Source organism: Salvelinus alpinus, chromosome 1, assembly GCF_045679555.1.
Source record: "Salvelinus alpinus chromosome 1, SLU_Salpinus.1, whole genome shotgun sequence".
In the NCBI taxonomy this organism is placed as follows: domain Eukaryota; kingdom Metazoa; phylum Chordata; class Actinopteri; order Salmoniformes; family Salmonidae; genus Salvelinus; species Salvelinus alpinus.
Genome location: NC_092086.1, coordinates 59,629,760 through 59,650,998, shown reverse-complemented (window position 1 = coordinate 59,650,998; position 21,239 = coordinate 59,629,760). Strand labels below are relative to the sequence as shown.

General features: G+C 42.0%; 1 protein-coding gene across 2 annotated transcripts in view; it reads left to right on the top strand.

Moving 5' to 3' along the window:
• The first annotated feature begins 1,451 nt into the window (after positions 1 to 1,451).
• Positions 1,452 to 21,239, top strand: part of parp14rs1 (poly(ADP-ribose) polymerase family member 14-related sequence 1) — a 36,240-nt gene continuing 16,452 nt past the window's right edge. The window contains exons 1-11 of one of the 2 annotated variants that reach the window (XM_071412153.1): positions 1,452 to 1,749; positions 6,579 to 6,685; positions 6,918 to 6,942; positions 10,008 to 10,319; positions 10,786 to 11,013; positions 11,686 to 13,964; positions 14,260 to 14,490; positions 16,438 to 16,659; positions 16,783 to 16,867; positions 18,879 to 19,025; positions 19,228 to 19,290. In XM_071412153.1, the coding sequence (XP_071268254.1) occupies positions 1,575 to 1,749; positions 6,579 to 6,685; positions 6,918 to 6,942; positions 10,008 to 10,319; positions 10,786 to 11,013; positions 11,686 to 13,964; positions 14,260 to 14,490; positions 16,438 to 16,659; positions 16,783 to 16,867; positions 18,879 to 19,025; positions 19,228 to 19,290 (3,874 nt within the window). In that variant the 5' untranslated portion in view covers positions 1,452 to 1,574. Of the gene's footprint in view, positions 1,750 to 6,578; positions 6,686 to 6,917; positions 6,943 to 6,989; positions 8,050 to 10,007; positions 10,320 to 10,785; positions 11,014 to 11,685; positions 13,965 to 14,259; positions 14,491 to 16,437; positions 16,660 to 16,782; positions 16,868 to 18,878; positions 19,026 to 19,227; positions 19,291 to 21,239 lie in introns of those variants that run through there. The other variant, XM_071412154.1, reaches the window with a different exon arrangement.

Sequence of the window (21,239 nt, the reverse complement as noted above, 5' to 3'; positions counted from 1 at the left end):
GAAGACAGGTCTCCAAGTTCACCTACGACAAATCAGCAAAAGACTTACCTGAGCTCAGGGTGGGTGAAACGGTGCAAATGAAGCCACAACCAGGGGACCGGACGGGCCTCTGGAGACTCGGATCCTGTGTACAGAAAGTGGCACCACGCTCCTACTTGGTCGAAGTGAATGGATCACTGTACCAGGGTTGACCTTCGGATTGCTGAGCCAGCGCCTACTCAGAACCCTGATGGTCATAGGGGTCCGCATGACAAAAGACGGAACCCCAGCAAGTCACATGGGGCCTGAGGCACAGGGCGAAGAGCCAGGGGATCACAGGTCGGCCGCTCCCTCGCCCATCAATACTCACCTTAGACAGTCAGGTGACACGCCTGTGTGGGAATCCGCAGTCCTCGCAGACAAGCCCCCTGTCTTTTCACGCTGCGGGCGTCTGTCCCAGCCACCAAAAACACTTCATCTGTAGGTTTCCCATTAGGGATTGTTGACAGACAGAGATTAAAGCGAAGAGAGTATCAAAATGTGTTTAGTTGTTACTTGAACAGTTTAGTTTTTTTTTCTTCATGTTGGTAATTATTACTAGATTTGTTTTGTTAGGGAATTGACAGCTCCTGTCCTATTTTATAAAAGGGAAGATGTTATGGATTTAAGATGGCACAGTGATGCCATCTGTTGGTAAATGTTAATTACTGCAACTCCAGTGTTTTTGCAATGTACTGAACAAGACTGGTTACTCACATCAATGCCTCTGTCTTGTCATTTAACAATCAAACGAAGATGGGCTACACATACTGAGAAATAGGGGCACTATTTCTCTCGCTCGGATGCTTTCTCTAGTGAAATACATCCAGCCTCTTGTGAATTGAAAGACAGTTATGAAACACAAAAACACGAAAGATACATAAAAATAAAAAAAATATGTTTTGCTTGGTACATTTTTTGGGGAAGCCTGGTTTCTCTTGGCATCCATGAATACAAGCCACTGTTGAAAGCAAGTCTAAAAAGCGGTATATCTGTTCTATGTGTGCTATTTATATGCTTCCGTTCTTAAGTTTTGTTTTTGCGTATTTTACGTTCAAACAGCTGAAAGTACAATATTTTTGGTTAAGGAAAATATATTTCACAGCGGTTTAGATGGTACAATGATTCTATACTTGCTTGTTTTGTCACAAACTGAAATGAGGCAAACTATTCGAATTTTAGCAACCAGGAAATGGCGTAGCGATTTCTGCATAGTGCAACTTTGAAGGAAACTAGTGAAAGTTATCAGAAAGAAGACGCCCCCTTTTGTATGCAAAGAAATAGGCTTAAAAAAACAATACTAATAATTTGAAGTATGCACACTGTAAGAAAGTGTTCATACACTTTGCAAGTGTAGGCCTATTCCTTTCAATAATAAAGCAATTTTCCAGACGGCAATGCACAGGATAAAATAGGGTGATGGGCGATACCGATCAAGTTGCAATGACATATAACATGGTTTCACCAGAATCAAAAGTGAAACTAAACTGATAGGCTACCCGCTACCGCATCCACAGTGAATATATGTGTTCGTCATTTGAAGTTGTTCTGGCAGGATGGCAGAAGCCTACGCATTTTCCCTGCTTGTTGAGTTGGAGGGGAATCCCAATATTCCCAAACTGAAAAACAAGTTGGTAAAATATTTCCAAAGTAAAAAGTCTAACGGTGGTGATTGTCTTGTGGAATACGAAGATGGACAAGAAGCAGTAGTGCGGTTCAAAACGGAGGAGGGTAAGTGATATATCAATTGCAAATGCTTGTTTTAAACGGCCTGTATCACCTATTGGTTAGACATGACATTCAACCAATGTTGTTAGGGAAATTCGACATGTACTTGTGCCTACCCTGCCCATCATATGATTAACTCAAAATAATGTTTACAACCACAAATAATAACGGTAGCGATCCAGTGTTTATAAACGTGGATATCGAATTTTACATAGCATTATTTTGTGGCACTGTCGATGACACGCAGGGCTACGGGCCAGAAGGTTGAGGGATCAAATCAAATGTCTGTGTTTCTGTGCCAATGCACCACACATCCAATAAGCAAAGCATACCGACTTCCGGCACTTCAATATCACAGGAGGTTGGTGGCACCTTAATTGGGGAGATGGGTTCATGGTAATGGCTGTAGGGGAATCGATGGAATGGTATCAAACACATTAACTCCGTTCCAGCCATTATTATGAGCCGTCCTCGCCTCAGCAGCCTCCACTGTTCAATATTGTAATGACCTGACTAGATCATAAAGGAACAATTGTCCAGACAGAGGATGGAGTTAACGAATTGACGGTTTATTAACCCAACTTTACACAGGCTACTGTTTGGCCGTAGCCCATGCCAAATAAATGAAAGATACCCCACAAGCCAACCGTGACCTTCTCTTGTGAAGCCCAGACATAAGAGAAAGAACAACGGCTAAACCTGGTCTTAACTTCCAATGCTCCATCCCCCTGCCCAGCCCCCCTCCACGCCACTCCGCCAACCACCAGGATGCCTGGCATCAGAACATTCCGGGCATTCCCGTGATTGGCAGATAGCAGGTTGATTGGCATGTCGGATCCCACATCTGACACCAATGTAATGAAACAGGCAGGGAGCAGGTCTCAAACCCTCGACCTTCTAGCACAAGGTCCGGCGCGCTATCGACTGTGCAGCAAAAGCATGCTCGTGTGGCAGAGTCGATTTCCGCGCTTACAAACCCAGGGTCATTACACTATCATGGTTTGCGTTTCATTTTCAACACCACAATGAAATAGACCAGGGTCCCCCAACTGGCTGCGGTGGTTTTATTCGCCCCCCATGTTTTCTGAGCCCCAAAAAATAATATATATTTATTTTTTATTTACATTTTCATTGTTAGACGAAAAAATGTAACACCAGGAAATCAGCTACAATGGATTTTAATTTGGGGAATCTTTTCCCAAGTACCTCCACGAATAATAGAGACACGTGATCATATACAAATGTAAGCAAGATTTGAAATTATTATGTTTTAGACAAATATTATTTCTGTTTGGGCATCTTGTGGTCAATTTGTTGGGTAAACAAGATCTCTAAACAAGATCAATAGTGGAGCTTTTCATGTCTTGGCGTATCCGTTGCCTATCAGCTATTCATTTTTGTTATGTGGATTTATATTGAAAATTGGAGCAGCTTTGCATGATTTTATGTGTGGTATGATTGCTAGTTAGCCTATTGCAGATCTGGACAAACGATCCACCTACCACTATTGTCACTATGAATGGTGTATAGCGGGCAGGATAGACAGACTGGTAGACTATATTGACCTGTGGTATAGTTACAGTTGGCGTGCGAAAAAGCGTAGTGCATATGGCAAAGGGCTGGGTGGTATACCGTATTTTACTATATACAGGTATTGATGCACGGACCGGTTTGGGTTTTTACTTTACCTTCTATAACGCTATTTGAATGTTTGGTTTGTTAAATGTGATACGCCGTGTATAACGTCCATTTGTATAGTTTACTCCGCAATTTGAGTCATCCCTCCGCTTTCTATCTCTCTCCACGCCTATTTCCACACAGACCTAGTCCCACCCTGTCACTCAAGGAGCGCATTTGTTGTTGCTTGACAACGACACTTTCGTTAAGTCTCCATGGTCAATGCAGCACATGCAATAATGTTGATGACAACAATGTTGTTTCCAATTTGATCTTAATATACATCCACAAGCGTTCTATAATTACAATATTAGTTTGTGTTTCTTACATCTGCAAACAGCTAGTTTGTATTTTCTTAGCAAGGTAAGCTAAATTGTGTTAAATTGTGTTAGCCACTAATGCTAATCGCTAGTTAGCTGGCTAACTAGCTAAGTTAATAAAAGTACTGAGTCAGAGCAAACGTAGCTAGCTAATACAGCTTGATACCAGTGATGGTGGAGGCCTAAATCAGCATGTTGTTTGTGCAACAGTATCTTCTAAATCAAAGAGGAATAGGCGAAGCATGAATATGTTGGCTATATGAATAAAGATTTCATGTAGCCAAAGATTATACAGAACATCAATTTGGTTCCTCAACCCTGTCACAATAACTCTTCCATGACGTTTTCATTCCTTGTCATGTCAAACAACACACTATTGAATGTGCCCACTATTATTTATATTCTAACTATAGAATTATAATAAACATTCTATTTCCATGATTCCAAAAGTTCACCCAAGTGTTTTGATCTAAATCGCAATTGCAACATTTGGTTAAAAATAAGGTATTTTTGCCCATATCTTGGCAGTGTGGAAATGATCTTAAATGAGTGCAGGAAATGCAGAAATTGATGGAAATGCAGGAAATTATTTTAGGGTGAAGTTGAATTGAACAGTGTAAAACAATCAGAGTGGAGAAAGACCCATTGAAATAATTTTGAATATATGTGTTGCCACCCTATGGTCATGCACTACTCATAAAGCAAATTTAGAACTTTTATTAATCAAAAACATAAAATACTGTCAAATTTGAAAAATACCATATGATATGATATTTTAGCCATATCGCCCAGCCCTATAAGGGAAGTACCATAACACTTTGATATAGGGGAGGTGCATGCAAGCAGATGAGGAAATCTGGTTAGGATGGAAGAAATTACAGTTGAAGTTGGAAGTTTACATACACCTTAGCCAAATACATTTAAACTCAGTTTTTCACAATTCCTGACATTTAATCCTTGTAAAAAATCCCTATTTTAGGTCAGTTAGGATCACCATTTTATTTTAAGGATGTGAAATGTCAGAATAATAGTACAGAGAATGATTTATTTCAGCTTTTATTTATTTCATCACATTCCCAGTGGGTCAGAAGTTTACATACACTCAATTAGTATTTGGTAGCATTGCCTTTAAATTGTTTAACTTGGGTCAAATGTTTTGGGTAGCCTTCCACAAGCTTCCCACAATAAGTTGGGTGAATTTTGGCCTTTAAATTGTTTATCTTGGGTCAAATGTTTTGGGTAGCCTTCCACAAGCTTCCCACAATAAGTTGGGTGAATTTTGGCCCATTCCTCCTGACAGAGCTGGTGTAACTGAGTCAGGTCTGTAGGCCTCCTTGCTCGCACACGCTTTTTCAGTTCTGCCCACAAATTTTCTATAGGATTGAGGTCAGTGCTTTGTGATGGCCACTCCAATACCTTAACTTTGTTGTCCTTAAGCCATTTTGCCACAACTTTGGAAGTATGCTTGGGGCCATTGTCCATTTGGAAGACCCATTTGCGACCAAGCTTTAACTTCCTGACTGATGTCTTGAGATGTTGCTTCAATATAGCCACATAGTTTTCCTCCCTCATGATGCCATCTATTTTGTGAAGTGCACCAGTCCCTCCTGCAGCAAAGCACCCCCACAACATGATGCTGCCACCCCCGTTCTTCACGGTTGGGATGTTGTTCTTCGGCTTGCAAGCCTCCCCCTTTTTCCTCCAAACATAACGATGGTCATTATTGCAAAACAGTTCTGTTTTTGTTTCATCAGACCAAAGGACATTTTTACAAAAAGTATGATCTTTGTCCCCATGTGCAGTTGCAAACCGTAGTCTGGCTTTTTTATGGCGGTTTTGGAGCAGTGGCTTTTTCCTTGCTGAGCGGCCTTTCAGGTTATGTTAATATAGGACTCGTTTTACTGTGGATATAGATAGTTTTGTACCCGTTTCCTACAGCATCTTCACAAGGTCCTTTGCTGTTGTTCTGGGATTGATTTGCACCAAAGTACGTTCATCTCTAGGAGACAGAACGCATCTCCATCCTGAGCGGTATGACTGCTGCGTGGTCCCATGATGTCTATACGTGCGTACTATTGTTTGTACAGATGAACGTGGCACCTTCAGGCCTTTGGAAATTGCTCCCAAGGATGAACCAGACTTGTGGAGGTCTACAATTTATTTTCTGAGGTCTTGGCTGATTTCTTTTTATTTTCCAATGATGTCAAGCAAAGAGGCACTGAGTTTGAAGGTAGGTCTTGAAATACATCCACAGGTACACCTCCAATTGACTCAAATTATGTCAATTAGCCTATCAGAAGCTTCTAAAGCAATGACATCATTTTCTGGAATTTTCCAAGCTGTTTAAATGCACAGTCAACTTAGTGTATGTAAACTTCTGACCCACTGGAATTGTGATTAAGTGAAATAATCTGTCTGTAAACAATTGTTGGAAAAATGACTTGTTTCATGCACACAGTAGATGTCCTAACCGACTTGCCAAAACTATAGTTTGTTAACAGGAAATTTGTGGAGTGGTTGAAACACGAGTTTTAATGACTCCGACCTAGTGTATGTAAACTTCCGACTTCAACTGTATATAGTAAAACTTGCAAAAGGGCAAATGTAAACCAGGCAAAAAACACGGTACCCTCCCCTGTGCCCAATAAAATAAAATAAAAAACACACAACCCTCCCCAAAGCAAAGAAAAAAGTTTGACAACCTTCCCCTATTCTGGACTCCCTCCCCAGTAAATTATGAACTGTCCCTTACATTGTTATTACATTGTTATTCATGGCTGAATGTGTTTTGAACATTGCATCATTAGTAGCGGTTCTTTTCTGTCCCATGCACAGTCAGGCATAGAGTTCTTGAGAAGCAGGAGCACGAGATCAGGTTGGATCGAGGTGTGCTGAAACTGACCATTGGTCTGCCATCAGATGATGTCCCAAAGAGTGCACAGGTCAGTAGTTTCCTGATTGTGAACCATGGGCTATTCCTCTCTCTTACAGCCAGATTGTGCAGATGCACTACCAGTTTCCTATTTTTCTTTGTTTCTATTTCAAATTTTTCTATTTTTCTTTGTTCTGAATTGTCAAAGTTTTAAGTGACAATTTTATAGCCAATCATGTGACTATGTTGGCCAATCTCAATGCTGTATTAAATACATAACACAATATTTTTTTTATATTTAGGAAACACAGTCTCCTATCACCTCAGGCAAGTATCAAACATTTAATTTTTGGAAAAACATCTATAGTGTTTGGCAGCTAACAGGGCAGGCAATATTAAACACTCATATTGGGCTCCCGAGTGGCGCAACGGTCTAAGGCACTGCATCTCAGTGCTGAAGGCGTCACTACAGACACCCTTGTTCGAATCCAAGCTGTATCACAATCGGCCGTGATTGGGAGTACCATAGAGCGGCGCACAATTGGCCCAGCGTCGTCCGGGTTTGGCCGGTGTAGGCTGTCATTGTAAATAGGAATTTGTTCTTAACTCACTGGCCTAGTTAAATAAAGGTTAAATAAAAATATATATATATTAAACTATTCAACATGCCATTCTATGCAAACGTTTGTGTTATTAAAAGAAATGGTGGTATTATAAGACATGACATACATGTCTTTGAACGGGGTATGGTATTAGGTACCAGGGGTACTGGTTTGTGTCAAGAACTTCTGGGTTTTTCATGCTCAACAGTTTCCCATGTGTATCAAGAATGGTCCACAACCTTAAGGACATCAGCCAACTTGACACAACTGTGGGAAGCATTGGAGTCAACATGGGCCAGCATCCCTGTGGAACGCTTTCGACACCTTGTGTAGTCCATGCCCCTGTAACGGATGTGAAATGGCTAGCTAGTTAGCGGGTATGCGCTACTAGCGTTTCAATCAGTTACGTCACTTGCCTTGAAACCTAGAAGTAGTGTTGCACCTTGCTCTGCAAGGGCCGCGGCTTTTGTGGAGCGATGGGTAACGACGCTTCGTGGGTGACTGTTGTTGATGTGTGCAGAAGGTCCCTGGTTCGCGCCTGTGTCGGGGCGAGGGGACGGTTTAAAGTTATACTGTTACACCCCGACGAATTGAGGCTGTTCTGAGAGCAAGGCGGGGGTGTATTCTTTACATGGTTTATACACTCAGTGTATGTTCTTACATGCTTACATGTTATAAAGCATAACACCTGCAGGCTTTAAGTAAATTGTTACCCACAATTCAGCAGGTTATAGGGAGCCAATTGACAGCCAGCTCATGGCGTCAGCTAAGAGGAAGGCAGAGGTTGATGCTCCTCAGCAGGAATTACTAGGCTTCAAAAAGCAAGCTGTTGGTTAGTAGGCTAAAATCATATCTCAGCATTTCTCAAGTGGTGCAGGGTTGTGGGGGATTCCTATTGGTTTGTGTCTGAAGACCTGATTTAAAAATATATACAGTGGGGAGAACAAGTATTTGATACACTGCTGATTTTGCAGGTTTTCCTACTTACAAAGCATGTAGAGGTCTGTAATTTTATCATCCTTTTATCACATTGTATGATTTTTAAGTAATTAATTTGCATTTTATTGCATGACATAAGTATTTGATCACCTACCAACCAGTAAGAATTCCGTCTCTCACAGACCTTAGTTTAGTTTTTCTTTAAGAAGCCCTCCTGTTCTCCACTCATTACCTGTATTAACTGCACCTGTTTGAACTCGTTACCTGTATAAAAGACACCGGTCCACACACTCAATCAAACAGACTCCAACCTCTCCACAATGGCCAAGACCAGAGAGCTGTGTAAGGACATCAGGGATAAAATTGTAGACCTGCACAAGGCTGGGATGGGCTACAGGACAATAGGCAAGCAGCTTGGTGAGAAGGCAACAACTGTTGGCGCAATTATTAGAAAATTGAAGAAGTTCAAGATGACGGTCAATCACCCTCGGTCTGGGGCTCCATGCAAGATCTCACCTCGTGGGGCATCAATGATCATGAGGAAGGTGAGGGATCAGCCCAGAACTACACGGCAGGACCTGGTCAATGACCTGAAGAGAGCTGGGACCACAGTCTCAAAGAAAACCATTAGTAACACACTACGCCGTCATGGATTAAAATCCTACAGCGCACGCAAGGTCCCCCTGCTCAAGCCAGCGCATGTCCAGGCCCGTCTGAAGTTTGCCAATGACCATCTGGATGATCCAGAGGAGGAATGGGAGAAGGTCATGTGGTCTGATGAGACAAAAATAGAGCTTTTGGTCTAAACTCCACTCGCCGTGTTTGGAGGAAGAAGAAGGATGAGTACAACCCCAAGAACAACATCCCAACCGTGAAGCATGGAGGTGGAAACATCATTCTTTGGGGATGCTTTTCTGCAAAGGGGACAGGACGACTGCACCGTATTGAGGGGAGGATGGATGGGGCCATGTATCGCGAGATCGTGGCCAACAACCTCCTTCCCTCAGTAAGAGCATTGAAGATGGGTCGTGGCTGGGTCTTCCAGCATGACAACGACCCGAAACACACAGCCAGGGCAACTAAGGAGTGGCTCCGTAAGAAGCATCTCAAGGTCCTGGAGTGGCCTAGCCAGTCTCCAGACCTGAACCCAATAGAAAATCTTTGGAGGGAGCTGAAAGTCCGTATTGCCCAGCAACAGCCCCGAAACCTGAAGGATCTGGAGAAGGTCTGTATGGAGGAGTGGGCCAAAATCCCTGCTGCAGTGTGTGCAAACCTGGTCAAGAACTACAGGAAACGTATGATCTCTGTAATTGCAAACAAAGGTTTCTGTACCAAATATTAAGTTCTGCTTTTCTGATGTATCAAATACTTATGTCATGCAATAAAATGCAAATTACTTAAAAATCATACAATGTGATTTTCTGGATTTTTGTTTTAGATTCCGTCTCTCACAGTTGAAGTGTACCTATGATAAAAATTACAGACCTCTACATGCTTTGTAAGTAGGAAAACCTGCAAAATCGTCAGTGTTTCAAATACTTGTTCTCCCCACTGTATATATTCGTTTTTTTATTGGGCTGTTCGCAATAACATTTGAAAAGGTTAAATGGGTCGCAGTACAACGTTTTGGGAACCACTAGTCTATGTGAAAGGAATGTTTTCTAGAATTATACATAATTATATAATGTTTAACTATACGACACAAAAGTTTGGTTAAGTTAACATACTATAACTGATTTGGCTAAGCAGTGGTTAATAATACATTGATAAAGTTGTATTACAGTTGTTGTTGTAGAATTCAACAAAGTAGTTGTAGTCACCTCCAAAAATACATGGTCTTATCATTCTCAGCTGCTACTGATTCAAAAGACTTACCAAAGAGCGGGGATGGAGATGGACACACTCCCCTTACTGAGCCACAGACAGAGATGGAGATTGAACCGATGGAAGTCGAGGACAAGCTGGTGTCCACATCAGCCGTGTTGGGGAACATTGAGGAGAGCATGAACAAGGAGTTCCTGGAGATGCTGATAGAGAACATCCTGAGTGCGTATAACACCTCTGGTTCTGACTCTCCTACTGCAACACAAACCTTCAGTGTGGAGATCCTGACACCTGTCCTAGACACTGGCCTGGCTGTTGTGACTTTCCAAAATGGAAAAGGTAAACAATAAGAATGATTAGTTGTTTTTCCACCTTAAAGATAGAATTATGACATTGCCATGAGCAGCACTGCAGATATTGCGATGAGGGCGATGCAAGACTTTGCTCTCACACATTCACACAGATTATGTGCGCATGCGCACAGGTTCACATCACACTGCTACAAGGTGGACGCTACGGGACTTAAACAGCTGAGAAGTTTTGCCTCGCTCTTCAACCCAATACTGCTGTTTACTTTGTGCATTTACGTAATCTCGCTGAGTCTACCTTTAATAGAATTTACTGCTTGTAATTTTCCTAAATGACTAAAATGTAAATACCATTTTGAGAGGTATGGAATTTTATTCCTTTTACATACAACATGTCATCAAAGACACCAACTATTTACTGAATGTTATGACTTAGTATCTCTTGAAAGCAAGGCCATATCTCATCAGCATACTCTACTACTTATCTTATTTGTCAGAGACTGAGAACTTCATCACCAGCTGCACCAGCAACAGGATGTTCAGACAGAAACAACTATCTGTTAAACTCCTGGAACTCACCACAAAAGTGAAAGTTGAAAACATAAATCCAAATGTTAGTTCAGACCACCTCCAACTGTTATTTGGAAAAGGGGGCGAGGAGGTGGAAGACGCTGAAATGAATGAAGAGGACCAATCAGCAATCCTCACCTTTCAAGATCCTAAAGGTAAAAACAGTACTAAGAGAAAGCAGAATGATTTTTCCATAGGGTGCAGGGGCAAAAAAAATGTACGCCTTATTTAGGTATGTTTCTACTAATAATGATTTACTATTTGTTACTCAACTTGTCTATAATTAGATAGGCTATATGCAGTTTCTCTTCGGTCATACCTTGTTGCCCTAGAAGACTAACTGAATCGGTACCTACAAGAATACATTTATAGATAGAATTAATGCATCAATACTCTAGTTGACATCGGTAAAGTAGTTGTCTCTCTTCATATTGTCAGATTTTATGTAAGTCAAAATCGCTTAAAATATCATGTTTACAGGCACATGTGCATTCAGATGGTGAAAAAAATTGCTCATATTTCTCCCTCCTGTTCCTAAGACAAAATGATCAATTGGTGTATAATTTTACTGCAGTAAATACTTAATTCTCCAATAGTTAATTTTATATTTGGCTATATGTGAGAAGTTAGGTCTACAGTCAGTGTCCAGTTTTCAATGACTATACCATTAACACATCAAAGGTGCGGTAGAGCAGGGGGGCTGCCTCTCCTGCCACCCCCCCTACTTCTACCGTCCTTGGTACTACATAGTTATGTTATATATGTTATGACAAAATTATATTTCATAATGTATGAGGAATAATCTAATATTTTGTGTTTTTTATTAGCTGTTCACAGAGTCCTAGAGAAACCACATTACATCGAGAAGCAGCCTCTCAAGGCTTTCCCCTTCTATGATTCTCTGGGAACGGCCTTGTACGGCAAAGACAGACCCACATTGAAACTCCCTTCTGCCTTCACCGAAAACATCAACCAGGCAATTTGGAGATACCTCTGTGACAACCAGGAAGCTGCAGAGACCATCCACAAGGAAATGACCAAAAACTTCTGCAATGTAGACTTCCAACAACCTACCATCAAGTTAAGCCCACTGCCATCTCTACTCAAACAGAAGGGTGTGAAACCCAAGCACTTACAACAATGGAAGGACACCACCAAAGTTGCTTTAATCCAAGCCTTGTCTAACTTTAAATCATTGGAGCTCCAGGTTCAGGACACTGCATGGGAAGAGTCTGAAGGGGAGATCCTCAAGGCGGTGTCTGGGGAGGCCGTGATGGTAGTCCAGGAAGAGACCAGAGGTGTTCTGGCAGTGGTAGGATTGGTAGAAGATGTGGACCGGCTCAGGCAGACACTGGATGGGATCATGGACAGGATATCTAGAAGAATCAAGAGGGAGAAGGCGAGCATAACAGAGGAGTTCCCTCTGGTTCCATCAATCTACCAGGTACTGTTGCATGGCGGCCTGCTGGACAAGATTGTTGGTGAATTCCCAGACTTGAAGCTGACGTATAATCAAGAGAGCCAGAGTGTGACCATCTATGGGTTGATGCAAGAGGTGTTGTGTGCTAACAGAAAGCTTGCAGGTGAAGTAGTAGCCCTGAAACAAAAGCTGGTGGAATTGGATGACTACGTCCTTGAGTTCCTGCAGGAAGAAAACCAGGAAAAGCTATCCAGTTCCCTTCTCACCTTACAGAGCATCAATGCAGCACTAAAAATAGAGAGAAAAGGAGTGCAGCTTCTGGCAGTCTCTGAGGAGGCCCTGTGCGAAGCAGAACATCAACTGCATACGCTTTTGATTTCTCAATACATAGATGTAGAAGACTCCGATCTCCTGAGGATGTCCGAGTGGAAGGATATTGCCAACCGTTTGGAGGAAGCTTCAAACACTCCTTTCAGGAAAGTTATGGTCCAGACATCAGGTGCCTATTCAGGACAACAAGTGGTAGTGTCTGGCTACAAGGAAAAGGTTCTCTTAGTCCGGAATGAATTGGATGATTTCTTACACCAAAATGCTCATGTTGACGAAACTATCGAAGTTAAGCCTGAGGCTATTGGTAAATTCATCCAGGAACAACACAGGGATGCTTGGTCTGATAAAGTCAGAGATAGTGGAGTTAAAGTTTCTTTCAAGGATGAGGCTATTTACCTGAGTGGCACCAGAGTTCACGTAACAGATTGCAAGGAATTATTCGAAAACTTGGTATCCTCCACATTCTTTGACGCCTTGAAAATCTCCAAGCCTGGAGCAAAGAAGTTCTTCCAGGACAATGAGCCCATGTATGTTGACACAGTCATGAATCAGACAGGCTGTGTGGTCCAGCTGATTGAAGAAGAGTATGATGTCAATGGCGGACAAGGCATAAAGCTAGCTGGAGGAGGAATGAAACCTAACTACCAGCTTCAAACACCTGATGGGGTGGAGATAGCCGTTTGCAAAGCAGACATGTGCAAATATTCTGCAGACGCTGTTGTCAATGCCGCCGCCCTGGACCTGAAGCACAATGGCGGTCTTGCAGGAGCTCTTCTGGATACTGCTGGCCCTCAACTGCAGGATGAGTGCAACCAGATCATCAAGAACAAGGGTCAGCTCAAGCCAGGGGACAGTGTCATCACTAGTGCAGGAGGGAAGCTCCGCTGCAAGCACATCATTCATGCAGTGGGACCCAGGTTTGACCAGGCAAACCCCCAGAAGGCCATGGGACAGTTGAGGAGGGCGGTGAAAGGGAGTCTGGATCTAGCAGAGACCCACAACTGCCTGTATGTGGCTCTTCCTGCTATTAGCTCCGGGAATCTAGGCTTTCCTCTGACCCTGTGTGCAGACACCATCGTCAAAGCGGTTAAAGAATACTGTGACGACAAGTTTGGGTACAATACTCTGAAGAAGATCCATCTGGTGAACAATGATGACAAGACAGTCCAGGCTATGGAGGCAGCGGTGCTGAAGGTGTTTGGGAGCCATGGGACTAGTCATCCACGAGAGAATCGACCCACCATAGCTACACACAGCCAGCCTGGTAATCGGGTTCAACGCACAAGTGGTTCAAGTGTGCAGACAAAAGAGGGGCTAGCTATTACCCTGACGAAAGGGAATATCCAAGATGCTGTGGTAAATTGTTTCCAATGTTACTTTGGCTCACTTTGATTGTATACATTTCAATAGTCTTAGTTAAAAATGTCTTCGATTTCATGACGATAAAATCAGAAGAGCCAATAGTTTTGTGTAGTCAGACATGAACACTTTTGGTGTTGAGGTACCATATACAAGTTGTCATTGAATGACAATCCAGTTTATAATCAGTTACATGCAACTTGAAGATTTTCATAGATCTGTTTCAAGTTTATTTGCCATGTGTAAACAAATACATTGCACGTTTAACTCTTAAATTATCTTACTGTTACAGACAGAAGTTGTGGTCAACACCGTGGGTGAGGACCTAGCACTTAACCATGGTGCAGTCTCCAAGGCCATCCTCACCGCTGCTGGCCCCCAACTTCAGACTCTGGTAAACCAACAGGGCACAGCCGGAAGGGCTGGGGAAGTCATTGTCACCACTGGCTGCAACCTGAAGAGCAAGCGAGTGTTTCATACCATCGCCCCTCACTGGGACAATGGACAAGGAGCACCACAGAAGGTAAATTATGTTGTTCCTTATCTAAGGATATATAGTTTCATTTTTTGTGTATTTGTACTGTATTTGTTGTGTACATTGCGTTCAGAAAATATTCAGACCACTTCCCTTTTCCACATTTTGTTACGTTAGTCTTATTCTAAAATTGCTGAAATATATTTTTTCCCTCATCAACCTACACACAATACCCTATAAAGACAAAGAGTAAACAGGTTTTTATATATTTTTTTACAAATGTATAAAAAAATAGAAAACAGAATATTATTTACATAAGTATTCAGACCCCAGGTGCATCCTGTTTCCATTGATCATCCTTGAGATGTTTCTACAACATGATTGGAGTTCACCTTTGTTCAATTTAATTAATTGTACATGATTTGGAAAGGCACACATCTGTCTATGTTAGGTCCCACAGTTGACAGTACATGTCAAAGCAAAAAGCCATGAGGTTGAAGGAATTGCCCGTAGAGCTCCGAGACAGGATTGTGTCGAGGCACATATCTGGGGAAGGTTACCAAAACATTTCCGCAGCATTGGAGGTCCCCAAGAACACAGTGGCCTCAATCGTTCTTAAATGGAAGAAGTTTGGAACCACCAAGACTCGTTCTAGAGCTGGCCGCCCGGCCAAACTGAGCAATCGGGGGAGAAGGACCTTGGTCAGGGAGGTGACAAAGAACCCGATGGTCACTCTGACAGAGCTCCAAAATTCCTCTGTGGAGATGGGAGAACCTTAAAGAAGGACAACCATCTCTGCGGACACTCCACCACTCAGGCCTTTATGATAGACTGGCCTGACGGAAGCCACTCCTCAGTAAAAGGCACATGACAGCCCGCTTGGAGTTTGCCAAAAGGCATTTAAAGGGCTTTCAGACCATGGGAAACGAGATTCTCTGGTCTGATGAAATTAAGATTGAACTCTTTGGCCTGAATGCCAAGCGTCGCATCTGGAAGAAACCTGGTACCATCGCTGTGGTGAAGCATGGTGGTGGCAGCATCATGCTGTGGGGATGTTTTTCAGTGGCATGGACGGGTAGACTAGTCAGGATCGAGGGAAAGATGAATGGAGCAAAGTACAGAGAGATCATTGATGAAAACATGCTCCAGAGCACTCAGGACCTCAGACTGAGGCGAAGGTTCACCTTCCATCAGGACAACGACCCTAAGCTCACAGGCAAGACAACGCAGGAGTGGCTTGGGGACAAGTCTCTGAATGTCCTTGAGTGGCCCAGCCAGAGCCCGGACTTGAACCCGATCGAACATCTCTGGAGAGACCTGAAAATAGCTGTGCAGCAACGCTCCCCATCCAACCTAACAGAGCTTGAGAGGATCTGCAGAGAAGAATGGGAGAACCTCCCTAAATGAAGGTGTGCCAAGTTTGTAGCGTTATACCCAAAAAGACTTGAGGCTGTAATCACTGCCAAAGGTGCTTCAACAAAGTACTAAGTAAAGGGTCTGAATACTTATGTAAATGTGATTTGTTTTTTATTTTCAATACATTTGCAACCATTTACATAAACCTGTTTTTGCTTTGTCATTATGGGGTATTGTGTGTAGATTGACGAGTGAAAGAATAAGGCTGTAACGTAACACAATGTGGAGAAGTTAGTGGGTCTGAATACTTTACAAATGCACTATATATAAAATATCTATAAAATGTAAGTAATGTAATGTCCGACACTTGATGAAATTACATATCCCTAGGTAGGATGTACTAGGTCAGGGCTCTCCAACCCTGTTCCTGGAGAGCTACTGTCCTGTAGGTTTTCACTCTGACCCCAGTTGTATCTAACCTGATTCAGCTCCTCAACCAGGTAATTTTAGCAGGTGTGCTAGATAAGGGTTGGAGTGAAAACCTACAGGTTGGTAGCTCTTCAGGAACAGGAGTTGGAGAGCCCTGTACTACGTAGTATTAAACCACGTCTTACTGATGTCTAACTGAAATGTACCTAGATATTAGGCGGGATCGTGAAAGAGTGCTTGAGTGAGGCAGAGCATCAGGGACTCATCTCGATCACCTTCCCTGCCATCGGCACGGGAAACCTGGGCTTCCCCAAAGACCTGGTGGCCTCTCTGATGCTGGAAGAAGTCCTCAAGTTTAGCAGTAAGAAGAACCCCAAGCACCTGAAGGAGGTGGTCTTCATCCTCCACCCAGATGATGCATCGACGATCCAGGTAAGGAAAAGAGTATAGTAGTCGATAATATAGTCGATAAAACTACTGTCAAATGTAAAACCCTTTTCTGCTTCAAGGTGCAATTTGTTTTCCTCTTTTAATTGCTTCTAACTTTGCTCACAGGCTTTCACTGATGAATTTAACAAAGGTTTCACAACCCAGTCGGGAACGTCAAGGGGCTCAGCAGCATCCAGTCAACAGAGTAAAGGTATGTTAATAATAATATATTCCATTTAAATATGTTCATAATATATGCCATTTAAATATATGCCATTTAGCAGACACTTTTATCCAAAGCGACTTGCGGGCATGCGTTTTACGAATGGGTAGTCCTGGAAATTGAACTCACTATCTTGCCGTTGCAAACGCCATGCTCTACCAACTAAGCTATAGAGGACTACGAGATTCATATATGTATATTTTGACAAATTATGGTTTCCTAAGGTAAGATGTGATATAAACCAGTAAATTTCTTGGGTTCGAACCGGTTCATAACTTTATTTTCCTGGTCGGAACAGTGGAATGAAACCCCAAAAATTGTGTTTCTGTTCAGAACAAAACGATTGGAAATCATTTTGGTTCCAACCCCTGGGAAAGGAAACAAGCACTCATTAAGATCACATTAAGAACACACTTAACAAGATAGAAGATAGAGTTCTGTTGATGCTGAAAACAGAATATATGTTTTTAAATAACGTTCTTTGAACGTTACTAATGTTTTCTTGTGGTTTTTATGGTAAGTTTTCTAAATGTTCTGAGAACATGACTAAAAAGAACCATGAGGAAACCTGCAGAAAACGTAATGTTAAAGTACTGAAATTCCCACAGAAGAACGTTGTTTCTTATCGTTCTCTGATCAATTTGAGAACATTACTTTAAATAGAACGAGGAAACCTATATGAAACGTTATGGAATGGTTGTATGCAAAATAACCATAGGACAACCACACTCTCACCAAGCTCTCAGAAACATATGGTTCTCCAAATTTGATGTGCTAGATGGGTAGTCCCATGCTCTTCACCCCATGAGGAGTAATGAGTGATCTTCACCCTGTTATTGTCAAGCCTGTTAGAGGCCCAAGGGTAACTTGTCACGTCCTGACCATAGAAAGCCTGTATTTTCGATGGTAGAGTAGGTCAGGGCGTGACTAGGGGTGTTTAGTCTAGTTTATTATTTCTATGTGGGGTTCTAGGTTTATTTTTCTATGTTGGTGTTTGTGTAAGATTCCCAATTAGAGGCAGCTGGTAATCGTTGTCTCTAATTGGGGATCATACTTAAGTTGCATTTTTTCCACCTGTGGGTTATGGGATATTGTTTATGTTTAGTTGCCTGTTCGCACTACATTGTCATCACGGTTCGGTTATTGTAACGTCCTGACCAGAGTTCTTATGTGTTGTACTTGTTTTAGTGTTGGTCAGGACGTGAGCTGGGTGGGAATTCTATGTTGTGCGTCTAGTTTGTCTGTTTCTGTGTTCAGCCTAATATGGTTCTCAATCAGAGGCAGCTGTCAATCGTTGTCCCTGATTGAGAATCATATATAGGTGGCTTGTTTTGTGTTGGGGTTTTGTGGGTGATTGTTTCCTGTCTCTGTGTTTTGTCTGCACCAGATAGGGCTGTCTCGGTTTTCACATTTGTTATTTGTATTAGTGTTACCGTTTATTCGTCTAATTAAACATGTTGAACACTAGCCGCGCTGCATTTTGGTCCTCTCCTTCACCTATGGAAGAAAACCGTGACAGTTATTCTTTATTTTGTTTTGTATTAGCTTAAGTTTCACTTTCATTAAAATATGTGGAACTCAAAGTGCGCTGCGCCTTGGTCCGACCATCATTACGAACAGCATGACATAACTTTATCAGTTTGATATTATATGTGAGTTTATCTGTACAAGGGATACTTGATCAATGAGACAATGTTGGATTTATCGCAAACATGTTTTTAAACAATAGTTAGGCAGTTAAATAAGTGTCCGTAACAGGGTTGACAGACAGTGTGGTACACGTGCAGATAAAATGCTCTTAGTTCATAGGATTTTAATGCCTGAAATGTGGGGGGGGGGGTTCCATAGGCTAAACATATCCCCCATGCAAATTAATGTTGAAAGAAGAGATATTTAAAAGTTCATTGCTTAAAAATGTGCATGTCCAAAAGGCATCCATTTTGTGGATCGACCGAGGTCCCTTATGTAATTGGCTTGACTTTTCTTCCCTCTTTACTAGGCCCTTTCTCTAAAATCACTTCAAGCTCAGTGATGCACGAGACGAAGATGGGAGGGGTGCTTATACAGGTCATCACAGGAGACATCACCAAGGAGACCACTGATGTCATCGTCAACTCCTCCAATAACACCTTCAGTCTCCAAACAGGTAAATCTAACCTTACTTCTGTCTCATTTCACTGGTGTTGACCTGTTTTTCTGTACATTACACAATTGTTAACATAGCAAATAATAGGTACTAACTAACTTTACATTACAGAACATTATGGCGACGCTGTATTTGATAACTATAAAGCTCCTCGTACACAATTTTTATAGCCCTTCTGTTCATCTTATACTTCCTTCTCCAGGGGTATCTAAGGCCATTCTGGATGCGGCTGGTCAGATTGTAGTAGCGGAATGCCAACAACTCGGTAAGAACCTATATATCTGAAAGAGTATATGATCAAAAAATAAGACTATTTGAACAAGCCTCGGCTCGGCAAACTGTCTGCTCTTCCTCTCTGTCGCCGAACCTTCCTCTCTGTCTCCCTCTACAGTGCCTTGCAAAATTATTCATCCCCCTTGTTGCATTACATTTTGTTGCATTTCAACCTGTAATTTAAATTGATTTTTATTTGGATTTCATTTAACGGACATACACAAAATAGTCCAAATTGGTGAAGTGAAATGAATTTTTTTTATTGTTTCAAAAAATTCTAAACAATATAAAATGGAAAAGTGGTGCGTGCATATGTATTCAAGCCATTTGCTATGAAGCCCCTAAATAAGATCTGGTGCAACCAATTACCTTCAGAAGTCACTTAGTTAGATTGCACTTTATTTAAGTGTCACATGATCTCAGTGTATATATATACACCTGTTCTGAAAGGCCCCAGAGTCTGCAACACCACTAAGCAAGTGGGACCACCAAGCAAACGGCACCATGAAGACCAAGGAGCTCTCCAAACAGGTCAGTGGAGAAGAACAGATCAGGGTTGGGTTATAAAAAAATATCTGAAACTTTGAACATCCCATGGAGCAGCGTTAAATCCATTATTAAAAAATGGAAAGAATATGGCACCACAACAAACCTGCCAAGAGAGGGCCTCTCACCAAAACTCAAGGACCAGGCAGGAGGGCATTAATCAGAGAGGAAACAAAGAGATCAAAGATAACCCTGAAGGAGCTGCAAACTCCACAGCGGAGATTGGGGTATCTATCCATAGGATCACTAAGCCGTACACTCCACAGAGCTGGGATTTACGGAAGAGTGGCCTGACAAAAGCCATTTATTTAAAGAAAAAAAAATAAGCAAACACATTTGGTGTTTGCCAAAAGGCATGTGGGAGACTCCCTAAACATATGGGAGAAGGTAGACTAAAATGTAGCTTTTTGGCCATCAAGGAAAACACTATCTGGCGCAAACCCAACACCTCTCATCACCCTGAGAACACCATCCCCACAGTGAAGCATGGTGGTGGCAGCATCATGCTGTGGGGATGTTTTTCAACGGCAGGGACTGGGAAACTGGTCAGAATTGAAGGAATGTTGGATGGCACTAAATACAGGGAAATTCTTGAGGGAAACCTGTTTCAGTCTACCAGAGATTTGAGACTGGGACGGAGGTTCACCTTCCAGCAGGACAATGACCCTAAGCATACTGCTAAAGCAACACTTGAGTGGCTTAAGTGGAAACATTTAAATGTCTTGGAATGGCCTAGTCAAAGCACAGACCTTAATCCAATTGAGAATCTGTGGTATGACTTAAAGATTGCTGTACACCAGTAGAACCCATCCAACTTGAAGGAGCTGGAGCAGTTTTGCCTTAAAGAATGGGCAAAAATCCCAGTGGCTAGATGTGCCAAGCTTATAGAAACATACAGTTGAAGTCGGAAGTTTACATACACTTAGGATGGAGTCATTAACTTGTTTTTCAACCACTCCACAAATTTCTTGTTAACAAACTATAGTTTTGGCAAGTTGGTTAGGAGATTTTTCCAACAATTGTTGTTGGAAGTCATTTTTCCAACAATTGTTTACAGACAGATTATTTCACTTATAATTCACTATCACAATTCCAGTGGGTCAGAAGTTTACATACACTAAGTTGACTGTGCCTTTAAACAGCTTGGAATATTCCAGAAAATTGTCATTGCTTTAGAAGCTTCTGATAGGTTAATTGACATCATTTGAGTCAATTGGAGGTGTACCAGTGCTTCTTTGCTTGACATCATGGGAAATATATCTGGGAAATATGGAGTCCTATATCGACATAACCTGAAAGGCCGCTCGGCAAGGAAGAAGCCACTGCTCCAGAACCGCCATAAAAAAGCCAGACTACAGTTTACAACTGCACAAAGATCGTACTTTTTGGAGAAAT